This window comes from Chionomys nivalis, chromosome 21 (assembly GCF_950005125.1).
Source record: "Chionomys nivalis chromosome 21, mChiNiv1.1, whole genome shotgun sequence".
NCBI classification, from domain to species: Eukaryota; Metazoa; Chordata; class Mammalia; order Rodentia; family Cricetidae; genus Chionomys; species Chionomys nivalis.
This window is the reverse complement of record NC_080106.1, coordinates 20,443,213-20,460,901: the sequence shown is the minus strand read 5'-3', so window position 1 is coordinate 20,460,901 and position 17,689 is coordinate 20,443,213. Positions and strand designations below refer to the sequence as shown.

Genomic DNA, 17,689 nt, shown 5'->3' with positions numbered 1-17,689 from the left:
CCTGGAGAGATGACTGAGTTGTTAAGAACGCTGGCTAGAGAGAACCTAGGTTAAATTCTTAGCACACACATGGCAGCTCACAAGTGTCTGTAACTCCAGTTCCAGGGTATCTGACTCTCTGATACAGATATACATGCAGACTAAACATCAGTGTGTATAAGTAAAAATTTAAAAAAGAAAAACATTTTTGAGAGGGAAATAAAAGAAAAGCTTTCATTTACAAAGTCTTTTTCCTTGTAGGACTTAGAAGCCTTTGTTATGCAGCATCAGAATCAAATGCAGCAGCGCAAGGGCTCCCAAGCACTTTGCAAGAAATGCTTGCCCTCCCGCCAGAACCAGCGTAAATACAGCTTCCAAAAGACCTTCGCAGTATCTCAGACAGGAAACTGCCGAATTATGGCATATTGTGATGCTTTGAGCTGCCTAGTGGTATCACAGCCTTCTCCTCAGACTTCTTTCCTGCCAGGTAAAGAATTCAGAAACTCATCTTTTGTATTCATTACTAGATACTACTTGCTTTTCTTCCCTTTTTGAAGAATCTTGGGCTCAGTGGTGGTTAAACACTGATAACAGGCTATCAACTCACTTTTCTCTGTCAGTTCCCTATTAACTGAATGCAGGTGCTTTGGGTGCCTCAAAGATAATCTTTCACAGTGGCAGGCGCAGACAGATAGATCTCTGAGTGCCAGGCCAGCCTGTTCTACACAGCAAGTTCCAGGAAAGCCAGGACTACATAGAGACCCTGTCTCAGAACAAACAAAAAAGCATGTCTTTCATAGCTGGGTCTACTGACGCACACACCAATTGTCTTAGAACCCAGGGGCTTGAGGCGGAAGTTTGAGGCCACTGTGGTCTATGTAGTGAGATCCTGTTTCAGACAAACAGAAGATGTCTTTTTTTAGCTACAAATAGTACAAGTAGTATAACTATTTTCCTTTAAAAAATTCTTTCATGGCTGTTGCTTTTATTTTGCAAAATCATTTGTCAAGAATGTAGAAATAGGAGTTGGAGAGATAGGTCAGCGGTTAAAAGCACTGGCTGCTCTTCCAGAGGACCTGGATTCAGTTCCTAGTACCCACAGGGCAGCTCACAACTGCCTGTAGCTTCAGCTCCCTGGGAGCTGACACCTTTACACCAATAAACAAAAAAACAAAAAAAAAACAAATTAAAAAAAAAAAGAATGTAGAAATAACCAGTAGTCATATCAATGTGAGGAAGAAGATACATGGTCACCAGTATCATCCAAATAGAATATTCCCTGTGTATGTCGTTTACTGTACCAATTCATTTGAATGTTCGGCAAATTCAAATTTAAACAAAATTGAGTATTTTGAATTGCAAATAAGAGAATTTGAGGACTGTAGTAGTCATTTTATTAATATATATTAATGGGGAGCTGAAGAGATAACTCAGTGGTTAAGAGCACTTGCTGTCTTTCAGGCGGGAAAGTCGTACTCTTTTGGAATTCCATAATTCAAAGCTTAGCACCCATGTTAGGTGTCTCACAACCACCTATTACTTCAGTTCCAAGCCTGTCAGTAGTGGCACATGCCTTTCATTCCAGTACTTGGGAAGCAGAGACAGGTGGATATTCGTGAGTTTGAGGCCAGCCTGGTCTACAAGAGCTAGTTCCAGGACAGGCTCCAAAGCTACAGAGAAACCCTGTCTTGAAAAACAAAACAAAAAAAAAACTTGTCATCTTAGTTTCTATAGCCTTTTGTCTTTGTTCTTTATTGCTCATATATATCTTACATCTCCTATAGGTAAAATATGCTTGATATTTGTCTAAACAACTGTATTTTGGCTATTTGAGACTGGGTCTTGTTATTTAGACCAGGCTGACCTCAAACTTCCAGTAATGTTTTCCACCCCCAGAGACAAGGGTTTTTCTATGTGTACCCCTAGCTGTCCTGGAACTCTGCAGACCAGGCTGACCTCGAACTCAAAGAGATCCACCTGTCTCTGCCTCCCAAGTGCCAGGGTACACAGAGAAACTCTTGTCTCAAAAGGAGGGAGTAAATAAATCTAGGGAATAATTCCTTTTCATTGTTTGACTAGCTGTTTTCTAGGGACTTGGATTCTAAGAAAGGTAAGAAAAGGTTACTTTAAAAATTATTTTAAAAGATAGATTTTGCCTTGATTTACTTTTATATGCCTTTTTTCAATTCTCTTCTTGGTAGGCTTTGGTGTTAAGATGTTGAGCACTGCCAACATGAAAAGCAGTCAGTACATTCCTATGCATAGCAAGCAGATCCGTGGATTGGCTTTCAGCAGTCGATCCAAAGGCCTTCTGCTCTCCGCTTCCTTTGACAACACTATTAAACTGACCAGGTAAGTGATCGTAAGATTGGCCTGGGCCGCTGTGCATCAAATTAGTCTTAGTTCTCTTATTTATCTGAGGCATTGTCTCCTTTTAAAAGTATATAAGCAACAGGTGCATACCTTTTATCCTAGTGCAAAGAGGCAGGCAGACAGATCTCTGAGTTTTAGGCATAATGAGTTCGGGGATAGCCGGAACTATATAAACAACTATATAGAGAAACTGTCTCAAAATAAACAAATGAATAGCCAGGCAGTGGTGTCACATGTCTTTAATCCTAGCACTCAGAGGACAGGAACAGAGGCAGGCGGATCTGTTAGTTTGAGGCCAGCCTGGTCAACAGAATGAGTTCCAGGATAGACTCCAAAGCTACACAGAGAAACCTTGTTTTGAAAAAAATAATAATAATAATAAAATAAAAGTCTATAAACCCTATGTGGTAATTGACCCCTGTAATCCTAGCACTTGGGATCCTGAGAGGCATGATGGTTACTATGTGTTTGAGGCCAGGCCTGGGCTACATAGAGAATTCCAGGACAACTTGATTTGTTTTGGTTTGGTTTTTCGAGACAGGGTTTCTCTGTGGTTTTGGAGCCTGTCCTGGAACTAGCTCTTGTAGACCAGGCTGGCCTCGAACTCACAAAGATCCTCCTGCCTCTGCCTCCCAAGTGCTGGGATTAAAGGCGTGCGCCACCACCGCCCGGCCTTCCAGGACAACTTGAAATACAGAGTTAGAACCTGTCTAAAACAGAAAAGTGAGCATCAAGTGGGGTGTGATAGGAGAAGCCTCTAATCCAGCACCTGAAAGATGGAGACAGGAGAATTGGGACTCAAAGTCAGCCTAAGATGAGGAGTGCGGTAGAAAAAATAAAAGTGACATAGTAGTCACTAAGTTAATGACCTGAGTTAGTTTTTGTTGGCTTTGGACCTAGAATATTCTACACAAACATTGTGTCATGGCACCACTGTCTGTCATTTTTATTTTTTACTGTAAATGACCTAGGCTAGCCTTGACCTTGGAATTGTCCTTCCTCGCCTTTTGGGGGTGGGAGTCGAGACAGGATTTCTCTGTATAATAGCCCTAACTATTCTGGAACTCGTGCTGTAGAATAGGCTGGTCTTATACTCCTAGAGATCTGCCTGCCTCTGCCTCTGGGATTAGAGGTGTGTGCCACACCACCTGGAATTCTCAACCTTTTGAATAGCTGGTGTTTCAGGTCTGCACTAAAGATTGGGTTGTTCTAATTCTTTAGAATTTCATTTAGAAAAAATACTTAACTCACTTTTATTCATGTGTGTGGGTGTTTTGCCCTGATGGATGACTGCACCACCAGAATGCAGGACCTTCAGAGGGTCCTCTTGAACAGAACAGCAACTGCTCCTAACTGCTGAGCCAACTCTCCAGCCTCCAAATAAGATCTTGTAAAAGTGGTGAGGGTGTGCTAGAGAGATGACTTGGTGGTTACAAACACAGACTGCTTTCCCAGAGGTCCCAGGGTCAGCTCCCAGCACCCACAAACACAGACTGCTCTTCCAGGGGTCCCAGGGTCAGCTCCCAGCACCCACATGGCAGCTTACAGCTGTCTTAACTCCAGTTCCAGATCTGAAACTACTTCTGCCCCCCCCAAGGGTGCACAGACTTACATGTGGGCAAAACCCCCATATGTATTAAAAAATAATTTCATGCCGGGCAGTGGTGGCGCACGCCTTTAATCCCAGCACTTGGGAGGCAGAGGCAGGCGGATCTCTATGAGTTCAAGACCAGCCTGGTCTACAAGAGCTAGTTCCAGGACAGGCTCCAAAACCACAGAGAAACCCTGTCTCAAAAAACCAAAAAAAAAAAAAATAATAATAATAATAATAATTTCATAATTTAAAAAAATAAATAATTAAAAGGGGCAGACATGATAGCATACGTCTTAACTCAGCAAGTTCTAGACCTGCCAGGGCTGCATGGTGAGACCCTATCTCAGAGCAACAGTAAGGGCAGGGACAGACTGAAGATACAGCGCAGCGATAGAATGCTTGCCTACCGTGCATTAATCTCTAGGTTCATTGTCTACCACCCCAGGAAGCATGTGTGTTGGGGTGCTCTTACATAGTGTTATTAATGACTACTCCTGGGCCGCTGAATTATAGTTTTTGTGTTTTTTTTTTGATTTATTTATTATGTATACGGTGTTCTGTCTGTATGTATGCTTGCTGACCAGAAGAGGGCACCAGATCTCATTACAGATAGCTGTGAGCCACCATGTGGTTACTGGGAATTGAACTCAGGACCTCTGGAAGAGCAGTCAGTGTTCTTAACCTCTGAGCCATCTCTCCAGCCCTAATTTTTGGTTTTCCTTATATTTTCTACTTTTTTGTATTGCTTACTGATTATTTGTGTGACAGTTAACTATAGAGAAAATTCAGTAGAGAATGGAATGTATCATTTGTGTATTCCTTCAGTTTACCCTTTCATTTCATTGTAACTCATGAATTAAGTTTGCAGGGCTGGAGAGATGGCTCAGAGGTTAAGAGCATTGCCTGCTCTTCCAAAGGTCCTGAGTTCAATTCCCAGCAACCACATGGTGGCTCACAACCATCTGTAATGAGGTCTGGTGCCCTCTTCTGGCCAGCAGGCATACACACAGACAGAATATTGTATACTTAATAAATAAGTAAATATTTAAAAAAAAAAATAAGTTTGCAGACTAGAAAGCAGGAGTGTTTTGGAATTGAGAAGTATGCAGTTCCCAGAGGAAATAATGAAATCCAGCTAGTTTAGGGTGCAGATAAGTTCTCAATAAATATTCCTTTGTTAAATGTCTTATTAAACATCACCATTGTATACATGGTTTTCTTAATGTATAGTGGTAAAATCTCTGTACTCCACAGCCTAGAAACAAATACTGTTGTGCAGACTTATAATACTGGACGTCCTGTTTGGAGCTGTTGCTGGTGTCTTGATGAAAACAATTACATCTATGCTGGACTGGCCAATGGTTCAATTCTGGTATATGACCTACGGAACACAAATGCCTATATACAGGAGTTAGTTCCTCAAAAAGCCAGGTAGGAAAAACTTGTTTTTATGTAGATCACAGCATTCTTTTTAGATTGTTAACTGTATTAGTTCATTCCTCTGAGTGTCTCAACAATTGACTACCAATCTAAGCTCTGGTGCTTTTACCACTTCAGAATCAATAGAATTTGAGGTAGGGTGTGGTAGTGTGTACACCTTTAATCCCAGCACTTGGGAGGCAGGAAGATCTCTGAGATGAAGACCAGCCTGATTTACAGAGTGAATTTTAGACAGACAGAGCTACACAGAGAAACCCTGTCTTGAAATACCAAAATAAAGTATTTGTTTTGGTAACTTCTACATTAAAATCATAGAAACACAGCCTGCAGGTTGGTATCTGTGAAAGGATTTTTAGCATATAGTATTGTTCATAACCTTACAGGTGGAAATTTAGAAAATCTAACCAAAGCCAGACATGGGGGACAGGGCACATCTTTAATCCCACCTAGCATCAAGAGGCAGAAACAGGTCAGTCTCTGAGTTGGAGGCTAGCATGTTCCAGAGAAAGTTCCAGGATAGTCAGGGATATACAAAGAAACCCTTTCTTTTAAAAAGAAAAAAGTCTAACCAGTGCTGGCGGCTTATACCTACCATTCCAGAGCTTAGCGGGTTGAGGTGGAAGAGTTATTACGAGTTTATGGTGAGAAGTCTAGAAAAATCATCTTTTCTGAGTTAAGTCTTTTTGTTACAGTGCATTTTTTTTTCCTTTTTAAGTGTATCATGTGTACTGTGGAAAGTAGATACAGAATGTTATGTGTATTTCCTTTTTCTTTCTCCTATAAAGATAGCTAATTATTTTTAAAGGGTGTAGGAAGCCGGGCGGTGGTGGCGCCGCCTATAATCCCAGCACTTGGGAGGCAGAGGCAGGCGGATCTCTGTGAGTTCGAGACCAGCCTGGTCTACAAGAGCTAGTTCCAGGACAGGCTCCAAAACTACAGAAAAACCCTGTCTCAAAAAACCAAAAATAAAATAAAGGGTAGGTCAGGAAGATAGTCACCCTTCTGTTTGATTTCTATTGAGACCGAAATGTGACCCAGGTCTCCTGGTCATGAGGTCTGGAGCACAGTATTGGATTTGGAGTGTGTGTCATAGTTTTCTTTTTTGCCTTCAGATGTCCTTTGGTGTCCCTGTCATACTTACCCAGAGCTGCTGTGACTGCATTTCCTTATGGTGGGGTGCTAGCTGGAACCTTGGAGAATGCATCCTTCTGGGAGTTAAAAACAGACTTTTCTCATAAGCCTCATGTGCTTTCCTTGGAGCCAGGGGGCTTTGTAGACTTCCAGACAGAGAGCAGCACCCGACACTGTCTCGTGACTTATAGGCCTGGTGAGTTCTGAAGTTCTCAGGGACCTGCTGTTTTGGTGGGAGCGGGCCAGGGATGTGGATTTGTACAGGAAAGAAGACATTCCTTTGAGTAGTTTTGGTAAACATCTCTAAGGCTGACGGGCTTGTTGTATTGCCGCTCTTGGTGCTACAGTGAAGATGATGGCTCCCATTTCCTCCATAGAGTCTGCTTCCCTGACATGCATTTGAAAACTTTCTGCCATGTGCTTCTGGAGTCCATTGCATTTACCTTCAGACCTCTTTCCTTTGCCCCTCATGTCATATCCAGGTGGAAACAGCCTAATGCCCAATCAGGCTTTTAGTTGTTCCATATTTGGGTCCAGCGAAGTTAAGACTGACAGCCATGGTTTTATGGGAGTATCTAGGCATCTGAACTCCACTGCCTCGCCTTAAAAACAAAACAAACAAACAAACAAACAAAAAACTGTATTCCTGATGAACCATGCTGATGGTCATTTTGGTAAGGGTTTGCCTTTTTAACTTGGACTTGAGGTCTCAAGAGAATGGTTCTGGCTATGAATTCTAGCCCTGCTCTAATGGGATTCTGGATATTTAGTAGTGGTTGGTTATGGTGTGCCTTTCACAAGACATATCTTTGTCTTGACTAGCACCAAATATCTTAAATTCTGGCCTGTAACTGGGTGTCTCTCACAGGAAATTTGTTTATACTGGCGGACACCTTTGTTGTGGCTCTTACTTGGTCTGAATCCAATTTATTCCTACCTAGACAGCTGTTGTCTGGGAGAGCCCCAACCAGATCAGCAGACAGGTTCAGGTGAGACACAAAAGTAGCACAGCAGCTCCAAAGCCACAGAGAAACCCTATCTCGAAAAACCAAAAAAAAAAAAAAAAAAAAAAAAAAAAGTAGCACAGCAAAACTCATTAAATAACAAAAGGAAGTTTACTACTTAAAGCTCCAAGGAAAAGAGCCATGCTTTGTAGGGCTCTTGTGAAGAGGCGGAGCCATCTGTGGTACGTATGTTCAGTCAGTGGGTACAGAGTTTTTTTTACACAGCTTAGTTGTAAGTGAGGTTCCAGTACCTAGTTAATTTCTTTTGTATCATCTCCATGAGGTAACACCTATTTCTCTGTCTCATAGATAAAAGCCATAACACCATGCGAACTGTGCTGTTGGAGATGTCTTACAAACTAGATGATGCTGGAGAGCCTGTCTGTTCCTGTCTTCCTGTGCAAACATTCCTTGGGGGACCCACTTGCAAACTATTGACCAAAAATGCCATCTTCCAAAGCCCAGAGAATGATGGTAATGTCCTAGTATGTACTGGGGATGAAGCATCAAAGTCTGTCCTGGTGAGCCTATTTTTATTTTATATTTAAAAATAGTTTGGGGTGTGAGGCCTAGACCTAGCGCAGTGGTAAGACACTCTCCTTACCACTACACAAGTCTAAAGGTAATGAGGCAGAGAGCAATACCAGAAAACACCTGTGGTTTCCAGATGCACGTGTGGGGGCACATATAAATATATGCACATATACGCTCAAAACTGTCGCTGGTGTGTAATGATTACACCAGGTATTAAACAATGTGAAGTAATAGCACAAGTAAAGGGAAGAAAACAGGATTGCTAAAACGTTGAAGTTAATAGGAAGTTGACTTATTTAGTAACAGGTCAAGTGTGAATTTCAGGTCAGCTAGAGCTGCACAGACCCTGTCTCGAGAAAGGGAAAGTCTGGTGGTAGTTTATTAGACCCATTTTGTTATTTCAATATATTTTTTGAGCCATTGTATACTCACTATGTAGATCTTGCTGGCCTCAAGCTTGTCTCTACCTTCAGAATGCTGGAGTTCAAGGCATGTCTGGCATACCGCAAGTTTTAAAAACTTCAGTGTATGATGTTAGGGGTGATGAGTATGTGCTACAGTGCACAGGTGCAGGTCAGAGAATAACTTTGTAGACTTGGTTTTCCTTCCACCTTTACCTGGGTTCTAGACATCGAACTCATTAGGCTTGCATGGTAAGTGTCTTTTCTTGCTGAGAATCTCACCGGCACTATCCTAGATACTTTACAAGTTTCTTGTAATAAATGTTCTAGAAAAGAAAACACTTGCTAGAATGTATGTTCCATGGCTGGAGAAATTGCTCAGCAGTTAAGGAGGATTCAAGTTTGGTTCCCAACACCTAGATTGGAAGGCTCACAGACAGTTGTAATTCCAGCTCCAGGAGATCTACCTTCTTCCACAAGCATCCCACATAGACACACATAATTAAAATAAATATATTTTTTAATATAAGTTCTATGAAGATAGAGATAGTGGGCTTTTCTCAATTGACTCTTCTGTCTCTAGAGGAGACAATATTTAAAAGACTTCTGGCACATAGATGAAAGAAATGAGTCCTTGACTTGCTTTTCAAACCAACTTAAGGTGTGCTAGTTTTGAACAGTGTTAAGGTTAGAGACAGTTCTCACCTGGGCTGACTAACTGCTGACTTCTATTTCTGCTTACTTCTTAAGCTGTGGAATGCTGGCAGTGGCTCGTTGTTGCAGGACTTGAAGACTGGTCAACCTGTCTTGAACATCTGCCCATTTGAAGCAAATCAGAGCAATTATTTGGCCACCTTAACTGAGAAGGATGTCCATTTTTATAAATGGGAGTGAGCATGGTCTTGAGACCCTCCAGTCATGCTGCTAGTTAATGTTAAGTATTATTCTTAGCACCTAGTAGCCCTGAACAAAATACCTGTTTATATGCTGTAACCAGAACTTTTGGATCATGGGTTCATTTTGATTAGTGTGATTCTAGGTCACAGAGACACTAAGATTGTGTATGCTATTTGCACCAAAAGAGTACCTTTGTGAATCTTGCCTGAACCAGTCTTCATTGAAATTCTGCAGATCTTACAGTCCTCTCGGCTGTTATTCAGGATCTCAGTATGCACAACATTTTGGGGCTGTGATACCCAACCGGCCTGAATTGTCTTGGGTCGAATTTGAATGCTCAACTTTTTAGTAACTTGATCTCACCCACACCTCTGCACTGTTTGCCCCAGTGTTTGGTACTTCTCGTGCGGTCTGTGTTGTATCAACAACAGTTACATTCCAGGTGTACATGCTTTCTAGAATGTTGACAAGTCCAGTGATGGAGGTGGCTGATGAGCTAGCTGTATGTAGAGCCAATGGCTAGAGCTTGTGTACATTCAGTTCATTGCATTGTGGGAGGTAAAGAAAAGGACCAGTTGTTGGGGCAATTGTGAAAGACTTAACTTTTTCTAGTTAGCTTAGAATCGTTAGGGGTTTTTATTCCCCACCAAGCCAGTGCTTAAGGACATACGTAAGGAAAGGCTTCCTTTCCTGTGTGTGTGAAATGTCTGATTCTAAGTTGCTTTGATTTGCCTTCCAGTCGTTTCTGCAAGTGTTGTTAATAAAGTGATTATTCTCAGGAAGGTAGTAGACCTGGACCTGTGGATGGCAGAAAGGAAGACACTTAGAACTTGCATTCTGCTGGTCCTGAAATGTCCACCATTTAGAGTTATGCTCAGGTTACATTTGTCTGCTTCGCTTTAGGCTACTCCATTAACCACTGCCTCTAGAACACCTTGTCTCAAGGTGCAGACACCATGGCCGGTTGCCTCAAATATTTGCTTGGGAGGCACTATCCTGTCCTTTTTAGTAACAGTTCTGTCCTATGTGTCAAACTCCGGAGCAGGGAACTGTTAAGGTTAATTTTCCTAGAGTTCCAAGTTGTGGCTACATGTATTCAATGAAACCTTCTATTTGAAGATACTTAAGAGTTTTTTTTTTTTTTTTTTTTTTTTTTTTTTGGCTTTGTTTTAATTTTAAAGCTTTAAAGATGTCGGCTTCCACAGCTTGGGGAAAAAGCCCCCCTCTCTCCCGCGCTTTTAAAAGTAGCTGCCTAGACCTGGAACTTCAGCAGGATAGAACTGAAATTAGATAGAACTTGGGGAACTTCAGCAGGTGGCCACAGAGAAAGCGCCGGGTGTCAGGTTGGTATGGGGCAGGATTAGAGTTTGACTTGCCTTGAAGAATGTTTAACTAAGGCTGACTGGTTAAGTTTACTACCACAGAAGCTAAAATAAATATCAAGCTTTGACACGTTTTGCATTTCCACAATAAATTTGGCCAGGACCTCACAGTTGTTGAGTTTTTGCTCTACTGCTGAGCTGGATCAGAAACCCAAATCTGTGATTTGGAAGCAGATTCACATGATGGACTGATTGTCTAAAGAAAACCTTCCCCTCCTACCCCTACTTGCAGGAACTTTCGTCTCTAGACCCAGACTCTAATCTTAGCACCAGCAGGACGTTTGTTTTTAAATACTATCATAATACTTTGGAATTTCTGAATATTTGCTGTGTTTCTATGTTGTAATATTAGCAAAATAAAGGATTTGCCATGGATAACATCAACTTCCCTGTCTTGTGCCTGTGTCTACCAGAGTATACCTACCTCTTGGGAGAGGGAGGGGCATAATCCTACTCTAGTATATTCTCTGTTGGACCCAGTACTGGATTTGAGTCACACAGGGTGAGCCACTAGACCTGAAGTAAGCATTTAATTTACTGTCTATTTATTTGTCTGATTTACTGCTACTGAATCAGAGTCTCTTGTAGCACAGGCTGGACTTTCCCCACACAGGAAAAACTGACCCTCCTTCTACCTATATCTATATAACCCTCCTTCTACCTATATCTATATAACCCTCCTTCTACCTATATCTATATAACCCTCCTTCTACCTATATCTATATAACCTTCCTTCTACCTATATCTATATAACCCTCCTACCTATATCTATATAACCCTCCTTCTACCTATATCTATATAACCCTCCTTCTACCTATATCTATATAACCCTCCTACCTATATCTATATAACCTTCCTTCTACCTATATCTATATAACCTTCCTTCTACCTATATCTGCCAAGCACACAGATGTACTTGCAGGTGTGCTCCACTGTGCCCAATGTAAATATTTTGTCTAAACTGGTAAGGCTCCAGCTGCCAGTTCTTTTTTGCCGTTGCTAATTGGAAGCTGCATTTGCCTCTTCAGTCAGCCAGTATGGAAACACATACCTGTAATCCCAGCACTCCGGAATCTGAGGCTGGAGGATCACAAGTTTCAGGCCAGATTGAGTTTTACAGTAAGGATATACTCCTCAGACTTTCATGCTTGCCGGCTTCCTGTTACTGCTCAATTGAGGAAGGATGGAAGCAATTTATTTTTTAAATTACCTGTCAAGCCGGGCGATGGTGGCACATGCCTTTAATCCCAGCACTCGGGAGGCAGAGGCAGGCGGATCTCTGGGAGGTCGAGACCAGCCTGGTCTACAGAGCTAGTTCCAGGACAGGCTCCAAAGCCACAGAGAAACCCTGTCTTGAAAAACCAAAAAAAAAAAAAAAATTACCTGTCAATACTTGGACGGGTATTAGTGATGAGCATGTATAGGCCCTTGGGTTCCACCCACTCAGCACAGTTCTAGCCTCTTATCCAGATTGTCTGTTCTGTTCAGATCAGGATTCTGTAGGTACAAACATACTCTGCAGACTGGAAAAGCTGGAAATGTCTTCCAGTTGAGCAACAAATAAAAATACTGGGTTCCAAGAAGAATCTAAAGGTATAACAATACTGTTATTACAAAGCCAAGTGTTTGAAGGAAAGGGAGTTCTGAGGTGGAAATCAATCCCAATTGCTAAGTATTCTAATAGCATTTTTATTTTTTAAGTTATTGTGTATCTACCCTGGCTGGTCTGGAACTCACCTTGTAGCTACCTACATGGACCAGACTGGCCTTGAACTAGGAGAGATCCACCTACCTCTGTCTCCCAAGTATTGGGATCAAAGGAGTACAAAGTACATTCCTAATGGATAAAGAATTTGAATTACTCATTATCTTCAAGGAAGAGATGGTTTTAAAATTATAATGAAATTAAAACCAGGCATGCCAGCATTCTAGAGGCTGTGCAGGAGGATCTCAAGTTCAAGGTAAGCATGGAGAGAAATACCCCTGTGTGTCCCCTTTACCTACCCCCCACCAAAGGAAATGGCATGCACATGGGGCTTCAGCTTTATGTGTCCTGCTTCTTCCGCTCTACTTAGACTATTTAAAACCTGGGAGTGCTGGAGAGAAGGCCCTTGCTGCTTTGAGAGGATCTGGGTCCAGTTCCTATGATCCCACAACTATCCATAACTAAGTTCCAGGGAATCCAGTGCCTTCTGATATCCAGTGCACATACATAACATCAGGCAAAGCACGAGTAGAAACCTTTTTAAAATTTGAAATGGTAAAATGTAAAAGCTCGTTTTGACTCCAGGTTTCTGTCTCCAGGACAATGTAGGCAGATAACCTTTATGCTGAAAAATACAACAGCCATATACATTGTTGAGCACTGTTTATCCAACAGTGAACACTAGGCAGAAAGACTGACCTAGAGGCTCGGTGTGGCCACAACTACATCTGAATTAGATAGAGGAAGTGATGAACATAGAGGGGAAAATAGGATTTGAAGACGATGGCCCTGTTTTGGAAAAAAAAAAAAAAAACAGTTAAAAAGACTTGGAGCTCTATCTAGGCAAAGCTCTGTGCATTGCCAACAATTGGATAAGGTTACAATTAAAGTTATAATTAGAAGCTCTGAGCATCCTGACTACCTAGATTATACAATGAGAGCTTGTCTACAAAAAAGTAAAATTGCTATACCTTCAAACTCTGGCTTCTTATAGACCCTAGCGTCTGACTTAAATGCTATCAGCATTAGAATTGACGCCTTAAGAAGAGAGCTGCTCAGCTTTGTAGAAGTGATGTGAGTCTTCTCCCTCCCTCCCTCCCTCCCTCCCTCCCTCCCTCCCTCCCTCCCTCCCTCCCTCCCTCCCTCTCTCTCTCTCTTTTGTTTGTTTTTCTTTTTTCTTTTTTTGGTTTTTCGAGACAGGGTTTCTCTGTGGTTTTGGAGCCTGTCCTGGAACTAGCTCTTGTAGACCAGGCTGGTCTCGAACTCACAGAGATCCACCTGCCTCTGCCTCCCAAGTGCTGGGATTAAAGGCATGCACCACCACCACCCGGCCAATGTTTGTTTTTCAAGATAGTTTCTCTGTAACTTTTTTTAACTATTATTTAATTAAAAATTTCCACCTCCTCCCCTCCTCCCATTTCCCTCCCACTCCCCCCTTCTCTATAGCTTTGAAGCCTGTCCTGGAACTTGCTCTAGACCAGGCTGGCCTCAAACTCACAGAGATCCTCCTGCCTCTGCTTCCTGAGTGCTGGGATTAAAGGCGTGCACCACCACAACCCACCTTCAAGTCTTTTCTGTTAAATGTGGCCTAAAAAATTGATTGTTCAAAGCCAGGTGTGGTAAATGCCCACCTGCAATCCTAGTACTTGGGAGGTGGAGCCAAGAGGATTGAAGGGGTTCAAGACCTCCTTCACTGGATACTGAGTCTGTGAGGCCAGTCTGGGCTCTATGAGACTGTGTCTCAAAACACAAAACACCTGACCCCTGCCTAGCAATAGATCTCAACTGGTTGTACCCAGGTACAGATGGGAAATGATGACAATGGGGAGGAGAGAAACAGAATCTAAACCTGGTGAAGTTCTGGGACTTGATTTACCCCAGTGGCCCTGGTTCCATATCCTCTCAGGAAGGGGATGCCTTAACTGTTAAGATAATGTACTTAGTATCACTAGGCAAGCATGCCTCTTCCTCAATTTCCCCTCTTTCTTAGTGTCAGGAAAAGCCCCAGCTACTAACTTGTGTTTCCCTGATAAGAGGAAGGACAGCTAGGCGTGGTGGTGGTGGTGCCTGCCTATAATTCTAACTCAAGGTGGAGGCACAATGACCAGTTCAAAGTCATCCTTAAGAACAACCTGGCTTGTGACTAGGCAGTGGTGCGCACGCCTTTAACCCTAGCACTTGGGAGACAGAGGCAGGAGGATCTCTGAGTTTGAGGGCAACTTGATCTGTGTATTGAGTTCCAGGCTAGTTAGGGCTATACAGTGAGACACTCTCAAAAACAAAAATTCCCACAAAAGCAAACCAAACACCACAACAAAACATACAAGAATAATGCATACAGGGACTGGAGAGGTGGCTCAGAGGTTAAGAGCACTGTCTGCTCTTCTAAATGACACGGGTTCAATTCCCAGCACCAGCACCCACATGGTAGCTCATAACTGTCTATGACTCCATTATATGGGATCTGACTTCTTTGCATGAACTTACCTGCAGGCAAAACATTAATGCACATAAAATAATAATACATTTAAAAAAATAATGCATACAGGGGGCTGGAGAGATGGCTCAGCAGTTAAGAGCATTGCCTGCTTTTCTAAAGGTCCTTAGTTCAATTCCCAGCAACCACATGGTGGCTCACAACTATCTGTAATAAGGTCTGGTGCCCTCAGGCATACACACAGATAGAATACTGTATACATAATAAATAAATTTTTAAAAATGCAGACAAAAATACTTCTTTTCTAGAAAAGGTTTTCTTCTTGTGCACAGAATGCGAAGTAGTAACGGATAACCTTGATCTGACTAGAGAATATTTGAAGACTTATAATGGCTGATCTATTGTAGTTTTGCCCTTTACTCTAGGACAAGGTCCTTCCTAAGGTGTCTGTCCTACTGGTCCATGGCTTTCATTTCTAGGGTGCTGCCTTTCTGAAGCCTCAGCTGAGGTGTTTACCCAAGGCTACTTGTATCTCAGCATGGTTTTAAACCCTAAAGTCAATCAATGTCTTCCGGCATTCTAGAGCCACTGAAAGCTCCATTCAGTTCACTACTCCCGCAGCTATTGTTTGCTGGGGCATTTGGAGCCTTGCTCTGTGCCTGCCCCTTTAAAATTTAGCCTGTGACTCAGGAGGAATTCATTCACATATTTTTTTTTTTAAAGCTCTTTTCTGTGGTTTTCCTTCACTTGAAATTTGTTTATTTGGGGAGAGGGTGTTTGTTCCTGTTTGTATTAGTTTGGTTTATTTGTTGTTATGTAATGATCTGGCAGGAGTGAAGTTATTCTAACAAGACATATGTCCCTTTCTTTGGCCACCAGACTTTTCAAACAATGGACTCTAAGAAATTGTAGTTTTTCCAAGGAATCTCAGGCTGGGAAAAGGAAAGGCTAAAGCCTGGTACCATCTGGAGCGGTAGAGGGGAAACTTGGGGGGTACTTGATGGGGAGGGCACAACCATACAGTTCTGACAAATTATCAGACCACCTTGAAGAGAGTGAAGTCAAGAGAAAAATGGGTCAGTGATGGCCAGGACTTAACCCCTTAACTGGAATTGTTTAGCTGTGCATAACTCTTGGATATTATATAAACCTAAACATCATGTCCCCTCCTGCTGTGAAGGAAGATGGACTTGGGGGAGCACCCAGATGGCACTCACAATTCTCTATAAATAAATCTTTTTTTTTTTTTTTTTTTGGTTTTTCGAGACAGGGTTTCTCTGTGGTTTTGGAGCCTGTCCTGGAACTAGCTCTTGTAGACCAGGCTGGTCTCGAACTCACAGAGATCCGCCTGCCTCTGCCTCCCGAGTGCTGGGATTAAAGGCGTGCGCCACCACCGCCCGGCCTATTTGAAATTCTTACACCATCATTAGTACTATTATTCTTTTGGGTTTTTGCGACAAGATTTCTTTGTGTAGCCCTGGTTGTCCTAGAACTCTCTATAGACCAGTCTGGTCTAAATCTGCCTGCTTCTGCCTCCTGAGTGCTGGAATTCCAGGATTAAAGATGTGCACCAACCAACACAGTCCACTGTCTTACCATTTATTAGCTCTCCTGTTTATCTCTCACAGGTGACAGCTCTTAAGCAGTGCCTAGCGTATGTAGAAAATGGTCATCAGCCGGGCGGTGGTGGTGCACGCCTTTAATCCCAGCACTTGGGAGGCAGAGGCAGGCGGATCTCTGTGAGTTCGAGACTAGTCTGGTCTACAAGAGCTAGTTCCAGGACAGGCTCCAAAACCACAGAGAAACCCTGTCTCGAAAAACCAAAAAAAAAAAAAAAAAAAAGAAAATGGTCATCAGCAGGTGTGGTGATTCTGTTTATAATCCCAGTCCTTGAGCAGCCAAGGCAAGAGTATCTGGAGACCAAGGCCAGTTTGGGCTACATAGTGAGATCTAAGCCAGCCTGGTCTCTGTATTAAGGCCCTTGTCCCAAAAACTAAGACAAAAATGGTCAACAGGGGCTGAAGAGATGGCTCAGAGTTTAAGAGCATTGGCTGCTCTTCTAGAGGTCCAGCGTTCATTTCCCAGCACCCACATGGTGGCTCACAACCATTTGTAACTAGATCTGGTGCCCTCTCCTGGCGGGCAGACACACAAGCAGACAGAATGCTGTGCCGGGAGAATGCTGTTAACATCAAATAAATAAATCTTTAAAAAAAAAAAAAAAAAGGTCAACAGTACCTAATGAATAAATACATTAGTCAAACAGGGATCTTAAAACAGTACAATGAGCTAGGCTGTAGTGGTGCACGCTTCCCAACATTCTGGAAAGGCAGACAGATCTCTGTGAGTTTGCAGCCAACCTGGTCTACAAAGCAAGTTCCGGGACAGCCAGGACTGTTTCACAGAGAAACCCTATCTCAAAAAACCAAGAAAGGGGCTGGAGAGATGGCTCAGAGATTAAGAACACTGACTGTTCTTCCAGAGGTCCAGCTCACAACCATCCTAGTTCTCATAAAGGTAATGTATTTATTTATTTATTTTTTATTTATTTTTTTTTTTTTTTTGGTTTTTCGAGACAGGGTTTCTCTGTAGCTTTGGAGCCTGTCCTGGAACTCCCTTTGTAGACCAGGCTGGTCTCGAACTCACAGAGATCCGCCTGCCTCTGCCTCCCGAGTGCTGGGATTAAAGGCGTGCGCCACCACCGCCTGGCGGTAATGTATTTTATTAAGTCTAGGGACTGAACCTAAGATCTTTCATACTAAGCACATAAGCACATTCTAAACCATTGAGCTCTGTGCCCGGGTGCCGTGTG

The 17,689-nt window shown here is 42.5% G+C and overlaps 1 protein-coding gene across 4 annotated transcripts in view; it reads left to right on the top strand.

The window, feature by feature from the left end:
• The window catches only part of Rfwd3 (ring finger and WD repeat domain 3), a 29,522-nt gene extending 18,412 nt beyond the window's left edge, over window positions 1–11,110 (top strand). For all 4 annotated transcript variants that reach the window (XM_057754039.1, XM_057754037.1, XM_057754038.1 and 1 more), the window contains exons 8-13: window positions 241–466; window positions 2,181–2,331; window positions 5,201–5,377; window positions 6,499–6,713; window positions 7,831–8,042; window positions 9,207–11,110. In XM_057754039.1, coding sequence (XP_057610022.1) covers window positions 241–466; window positions 2,181–2,331; window positions 5,201–5,377; window positions 6,499–6,713; window positions 7,831–8,042; window positions 9,207–9,350 — 1,125 coding nt within the window. In that variant the 3' untranslated portion in view covers window positions 9,351–11,110. The remainder of the gene's footprint in view (window positions 1–240; window positions 467–2,180; window positions 2,332–5,200; window positions 5,378–6,498; window positions 6,714–7,830; window positions 8,043–9,206) is intronic.
• Window positions 11,111–17,689: the final 6,579 nt, after the last annotated feature.